The following is a 7,843-nucleotide window of genomic DNA, read 5'->3' on the forward strand; positions in this document are numbered from 1 at the left end:
CGAGCTTGAGACTACTATAAGGATGATGATAATGAACTTGTTGCTGATATACCAGTACAAGAAGCTTCTGAAAAACACCCAAGATGTGGAAAAATGGAATCATTTGGGAAAAAGAAAGTGCTTCATTTGTGAAAAACAAAGGGCCTCATTTATAAAAATAACCTTTTTAGATTCTAAACAAATACCTCACTTCCACATTCAATGCTTAGTTATCTACGCAGTAGAAGTTTAAGTACCTTTTTTACTGACGAATTGATGGCAAACATTGTAGATGAGACCAATCTTTAGAGCAAAAAGCTAAACCCAAACAAAACTTTTAATTGCATTTTTCGTGGTATTTATATATTTATACGCATATGCGTTAGTTTCTCTTTGGCTCTTTCTGCAGCTCTTTGTGATCGGTGGAATGGCATTATTCATATTGAGCTAATAAAACAGAAAATGTCTCACAGATACTTTAAAAGTCTGATGACAGCCTTGCATTTCAGTGACAATACGAAGCGACCGGAACCTGAGAGTCGATATCATGACGAATTGTTCAAAATTGGGGCTACAACAGTCATGTGAATAAAAAATGTCTTTACGTTTCAATGAGTGAGCGTTTGTCAGTTCATAGACAAATTTGGCATCCAAAGCTACAGACACGTATTTGAAAGAAAAAGCACATAAATGGGGGTATAAAGTTTTAGTTTCGTGTGGAGAAATGAAGCTTGCTCACAAAACTGAAATCACAATGGGTAAGACAAAAATTCAGAATTCAGGTTGGTTAATGCGCCAGATGGTGGGCTATCTGGAAATGTGATTCGCCTCGTAAGGGAAATTACAAGGGGGCTAGAAATAAAAGATCTATTTTGACAGATATTATACCTCAATAGATCTACTCTTCGATACTACCGTTAATTCTGTCGTGAACAGTTGTTCATTTTCTATTTAGAACTATGTTTTATATTTAACAAAATTTCACACAGTTTTGTATTAAGTATAAAGTGTAACTGAATAAGACACGTTTCACAAAGTTTTGCATAGATGCAATGTGTAAAATATATATTTCCTTCCTGAATGAAGAATTTTTCCTAACGTAATTTATCAATTACAAATACAAACGAAAGGATTTGCTGTCCGAAAGAAAAATGCCGAGTGAAAGGTTAAACAGTCAATATGCACCGCAGTTAAGTATTTTGATAGGTAGAAGGTGGAATGGCACAAGAAAAATGAGCCTCATAGCAAGAAACCGATTTCATTATCAAATTCAGCACTCATGACCTAGAAAAGTTCTCCACGTACTTTGGAACAAAATGTTTTTGTCAGTATCCCTAGTCAATATTATAGAAAGAAAAATGTAGGAGTACAGCTCCAGTTTAATTCTCGTTGCATTGAAAGGATTGGTCAAATAGATATTAGTGTCAGAGGCGTTGGGAAATAACGTTAATTATTAAAACTGAACAAAGCTCAATAGACCGATTGGAATCACTGTCAGGTTTTGTAATGAATTTGCTGTTGGGTTAGACCCTCTTTTAATTATAATCTACTGTACAGCCCTCGAACAAAAACCTTGAAACACTAGTGGGAAGAAAGCAAACACTTTTACAAAAGGGGAAACAAAAGTACACTATGTGATCAATAGTATTCGGACACCTGGCTGAAAATAACTTATAAGTCCATGGCGCCCTCCATTGTTAATGCTGGAATTCACATAGTGTTGACCACCCATAGCCTTGATCACAGGTTCCAATCTCGCAGGCATACGTTCAATCAGGTGCTGGAATGTTTCTTGGGGAATGGCAGCCCATTCTTCACGAAATGGTGCACTGAGGAGAGGTATCGATGTCGGCCGGTGACGCCTGGCATGAAGTTGGCGTTCCAAAACATCCCAAAGGTGTTCTATAGGATTCAGGTCAGGACTCTGTGCAGGCCAGTCCATTACAGGGATGTTATTATCGTGTAACCACTTCGCCACAGGTCTTGCTTTATGAACAGGTGCTCGCGTTGAAAGATGCAATCACCATCCCCGAATTTCTCTTCAACACTGGGAAGCAAGAAGGTGCTTAAAACATCAATGTAGGCCTTTGCTGTGACAGTGCCACGCAAAAACAATAAGGGCTGCGAGTCGCCTCCATGAAAAACACGACCATACCGAAATATCAGCACCTCCGAATTTTACTGTTGGCACTACACAAGGTGGCAGATGACTTTCACCAGGAATTCGACATACCCATACCCTGCCATCGGATCGCCACATTGTGTATCCTTTTCGTCACTCCACACAACGTTTTTCCACTGTTCAATCGTCCAATGTTTACGCTCCTTACACCAAGCGAGGCTTCGACTGGCATTTACCGGCGTGATGTGTGGCTTATAGGCAGCCGCTCGACCATGAAATCCACGTTTTATTACCTCCCGCCTAACTGTCATAGTACTTGCACTGGATCCTGATGCAGTATGGAATTCCTGTGTCATGGTCTGGATACACGTCTGCCCATTACACATTACGACCCTCTACAACTGTCGGCGGTCTCTGCCAGACGACAAACGACGTCGGCCTGTACGCTTTTGTGCTGTACGTGACCCTCCAAGTTTACACTTCACTATCATATTGGAAACAGTGGACCTAGGGATGTTTGGGAGTGTGGAAATCTCATGTACAGACGTATGACACAAGTGACACCCAGTTACCTGAGCACTTTCGAATATACTCTGAAATCAAACGTAGTGATGCGTCGAACAGAATAACCCCCTCCATGCCAAACAGCATGATTGCCCAGACACTTACTTTGTGAAATCCAGTTCACACTTTTCTCACATGTCACAATGAAAGCTATGGATCTAGGGAGTATGGTACACGCAGTGTTTGTTGATTTAAGAGAATCATTTGACTAAGTACCACATCTGTGGTTATTATTAAAAGTTGGGATATCAAGCGTAATTTGTGACTGGATTGACGATTTTTTTGGTAGCGGAGCGGCAATTCATTTTGGATGGATAGTCATCAACAGATGTTGATGCAACTTCAGGTGTACCCCAGGAAAGTGTGTTGAAACCCTTCATGCTCATGTTGTATATTAATAACCTTGCGGACAATGCCGATAGTAACCTCACCCTTTCAACAGATGATACAGGTATCTATAATGAAGTTGGATCCGAAAGAAGCTGCGCAAATTTTGATTCCGATAGTGATAATATTTCGAAATGGTGCTAAAATTGGCAACTTGCTCTAAATGTTCGGAATGTAAAATGGTGCATTTCACACCCGGATGTAACAACTTGTAGGGGTATGAAATAGAAAGGTCACATGGACACAGTCGTAATTAAAGCAGGTGGAAGACCGCCATTTATTGGCAAAATACTACGAAAACACAGTCAAAGGAGACTTTCATGAATTACGCGCATTTATATTCTATTTCAGTCGGTATTTTCTAATAAAATTAAAGCAGTTCTTACAGGAACGACGATATCAATATCAGGCGGCTTTTTTGCCTCACATCATTGCGTCATGTATTCCTATCGATATCAACTGTCTGGACACAGGTTCCTGCCGCGCGGGATTAGACGGACGGTATTATGCGCTGCAGTCATGGACTGTGCGGCTGGTCCCGGCGGAGGTTCGAGTCCTCCCTCCGGCATATGTGTGTGTGTGTGTGTGTGTGTGTGTGTGTGTGTGTGTGTGTGTTTGTCCTTAGTATAATTTAGGTGAAGTAGTGTGTAACCTTAGGGACTGATGACCTTAGCAGTTAAGTCCCATAAGATTTCACACACACTTGAACATTTTTTTTGTCACATGCACCTAGTGTTGCCAAAGAGCCCGTATTTCTAGGGACCTCCCGTATTTCCAGCATAATTTTAAATGTTCCGCCGGGAGAGGCTCTGTCCCTATTTCAACCCTGTTCGATTGTTATTGCGAAACCTTTCGATCTACAGCTGGCAAGTACATACTGATGCGCCTAGCCCGGCTATCAGTCGATGATACATACTCTGTTCATCATAAGAATAAACCTGATGTAAACAAACACAAAAGCGATCATTGTTCAGAAGCCGTAGGACGCTGATATTGTTACGCTCTTGGAAGTAGGTCCTACTTATGTATTAGATATCTTATTACTGAGTTACTTTAAATGAAACTTTAATACATTCTAATGTATTAATAGCCATCTACGTTCCTCTTAGTCACGCTTTAGCTGTGTATTTTTATGTACAAATTCATATACAGTCACAGTGTCTTTACTGTTGTGCTCTGATTGTCGAGCTGTAAATATGCAATATTAGAATGAATGAGGCTGCTTCCTACTCCGCAGTGAAACACGCGTGTGAGCACGAGAAGTAGGGTGAAGGCTCTAGTTTTGGCCACTACCCCACTTATGGCCATCTTTATGTCAAAGGTTAATATTTAAGCTTCTCTGGAATACCAGCCAGTTCTACTATAGATTATTATAAACTTTGTGAAAGGCTCTATTCATTTGTCTACATAATCATTCTTTTGTCTGTTTTTGTTTGGAGACACCATTTTGTGAAATGACCAGTGTTGCAAAAGCTGGGTTTTGCAGAAGTTTTCTTTAAGCAACACATGATCTGTTTTTTTGTACTTTACATGTTTAAATAAAACATCATAAGAAACTTAATCTGTTCAGAGGTAAGATAAGACATTATATTTTCATTTCTTTTAAGTTTTATATCGCTCAGCCTAAAAACATGCTATCAAAAGTATGTGGCCATTAACAGATCCATATTTAGCCCTGGTTCCGTGTTATGGCCATGCATGTGGCCATAAGTGGAGACATATACGTATCCTGTTTTGGCCACTTCTAAAAACTGATACAAAAACATCAATATTAGTGTTCTGTCCTACATTACACTAGGATAATTTTATTTAAATAGGCTTATTAAAATATTTTTGGTATTTTTATATCAATATATACCTCATTGTTAGTATTGTCTTGGCATATCATACTAATTTACCTATGCTTGTAAGATACAAAATATGCAATAGGCACTATTCAAATATGCAACATTCTTTAACTCCATCTCTGTGCATTATTTATAGGAAAAATGTGTCAACCAAAGAATAACAAGTTTCAGTATTCTCCCAGCAAAGTTAAAGATGCTCTAAAGGCTATTGATGAGGGAATGAAGGTTGCTACTGCAAGCAAGTTGTACAAAGTTCCAAGGACAACATTAAGAAACAAAGGTTCTGGTGTACCTCCAAAAGAATCTACAGGGCACTGTGGTCCACATTCTTAGGTGAACAAATTGAAAAAAAAAATTGGTCGACTGGGTTTTGGACTGTTCTAGCATGGGATTTCCAGTTACTAAAGAAAATCTCTGTGCATCTGTGCAAAAACTTATTGAGAGTGCAGATATGGAAAGTTGTAAGGCTACATTTACTAACAATCGACCTGGAAAAAAGTGGTATCATGGATTTCTTAAGAGACACAAGGTTCTGCCACAAAAACATACAGAATATGTCAATAGGGCCAGAGGTTCTGTTACAGAAGAGATAATAAGAAACTGGTTTCACGAAGTATCCATCACTTTAAATGATATGGATGTGTTAAATGACCCAAACAGAATTTTTAATATGGATGAAACTTCTTTTTTTCTGGCTCCTAAAGGGGAATTACTCATAGGTCCTCGTGGCCATCATGTTTATGATGAGTCATGTAACTCTGACAAAGATAATGTTATTACATTGTTTGCAGTGAATGCTGCTGGAAAATTTGCTCCTCCCTTAACACTGTTCAAATATGCAAGGATTCCAGCATCATTGGTGAAAGCAGCTCCTCCAAACTGGGGCATTGGAAAAACAGAAAATGGGTGGATGACAGGTGAAAGTTTTTTTGAGTATATAACAAATGTGTTTGATCCGTTCTTGAAAGAAGCTGAAATTCCCCGGCTTGTAGTAATATTTTTAGATGGGCACTGCTCTCATTTGACACTTCATTTGAGCAGATATTGCAGGGAAAATCAGATCATTCTAGTTGCTCTCCTTCCCAATTCTACACACATCTTGCAAACATTAGATGTAGCTGTCTTTGGACCTATGAAAAAAATGTGGAAGAAGATTGTTCAGAAATGGCGTTTTGAAAATAATGGCACTGAAATTTCAAAATCTGATGTACCTTCTGTTCTGTCACAAATTATTATAGAACCTAAAATGATGGAAAATATTCGTGCTGGTTTCAGGGCAACTGGTCTGTTTCCATTTAATGTGAACAATGTAGATTACAGCAAGATAGTTGTTCGTAGTATACCAGCGTCAACCACAGTTCAGACAAGTGAGGAACTTCAGAGACATTTCTCATACATAGAAAAGCAGATTGATCCTGTCCTTCTAGATGAGTTCAGAGCAACCAAGAGAAGGAATAATGAGTGGGAAGGAAATCAAGAAGCATTATTACTTTTCAAGTTCTCGAGAAAAATAGCCGATGAGGTTGAAATGCATGGTGTTAGTGGTAACACTGATGACATTCTTCAGATAGCATAGCGCCTCCCTCTGAAGATAATCAAACAGAGAATGTTTCACAAAATACAGACAGACTTAATCCTTCATCCATTCAAAATGTTAATAATATTGACATATCTTCAACACGCAGCAGCATTTTACAGAATTCAGATATTCCTTCAACACCCACCAACAGTCTTATTCCTGCAGATATATCAACAACCCCCAACAGTATTTCACATAGTTCAGGTACTCCAACATCCAACCACAGTCCATCTTCAGTGCGTATCCAAGTGACACCACCAAAATCATTAGCAACAGTTTTTGAAAGTGTCATCACTTGACGAGAACCCAAACAACGAGGCACAAAGAGAAAGAAAGAACATACACCCACTGTTGTGACTAGTGACAAGTGGGTGGAATATCATGAACTGAAGGAAAAAGAGAAGCAGGAGAAGGAGCAGGAAAAAAGGAAGAGAAAAGTTATGAAGGAGTTAAAATCCAAAGAGCAGCACTTGGCATTATCTCACGTAAAAAGGGGAAGACAAGAGTTAAGCGATAGGCCAACAAGTTCTTCCGAGGAAGAAGAATGGACGGTCAGTGGAAGCAGTTTAGATGACTATGTAGGAGGAGATGAAGATGAAATACCAGAAAATGTGAAACTATCTTCGAGTGAGAATTTGAAAGTAGGGGACTTTATTTTGGTAAAATTTAGTTTAACAGGAAATAGAAGAACAAGACCTGCAATTTTTAAGTATGTATCTGTAATTTTGAAAGTGCTTTCTGACTCTGAATATGAAATTCAGCGCCAAAAAAGTTCGAATGTTCAGAAAACTTGTTTCAAATACATTGAAAATGATGTTTCGACTATAACGGATGAAGATATTATAGGAAAACTGCCAGATCCAGTCTTGATGCAAGAAGGACGTTCATTAGAAACAAAGTTCCCTGGTTCCATTGATACTCGTGAGAAATAAACTTGTCTGGAAGTTGATTTAATAATTACTGGGACAATACTTTGCCTAATGATTTTTTTTCTCTGTTCATTCGGTTTCTGTACCTTTTACCTATTTGATGTATGTTTGTTGTCTTACAGACTTGTATAAAGCACAAATTACCTTCTGGCTCATGGACTGACAATTATTTTAGCCATAGTTTTATTATAATATGAAGTGGCCATAAGTGGGGAAACAACTGGCCATAGGTAGGGTTAACATGGCCAAAACTGGGGAAATGCGCCATTTATTTTTCAATATTTTTTTCTGCTTTTGTTATACAACTTAGAATATTTGTTTTTACATGGTTGTAATGTGTAGACTTTGAAGCAATAGATACGATTTTTTGAAGTAATTTGTATACTCTCTTCCTATACTAAAAATGTGATGTATCTCGAATTGCCCTTAATGTGGC

General features: G+C 38.5%; 1 protein-coding gene across 1 annotated transcript; it reads left to right on the plus strand.

The window, feature by feature from the left end:
* Positions 1–5,284: 5,284 nt before the first annotated feature.
* LOC126417125 (uncharacterized) lies at positions 5,285–6,475 on the plus strand. The gene has a single exon (XM_050085021.1). The coding sequence runs from the start codon at positions 5,285–5,287 to the stop codon at positions 6,473–6,475; it is 1,191 nt and encodes a 396-aa protein (XP_049940978.1).
* The last annotated feature ends 1,368 nt before the right edge of the window (positions 6,476–7,843 follow it).

This window comes from Schistocerca serialis, chromosome 8 (genome assembly GCF_023864345.2).
Source record: "Schistocerca serialis cubense isolate TAMUIC-IGC-003099 chromosome 8, iqSchSeri2.2, whole genome shotgun sequence".
NCBI lineage: Eukaryota > Metazoa > Arthropoda > Insecta > Orthoptera > Acrididae > Schistocerca > Schistocerca serialis.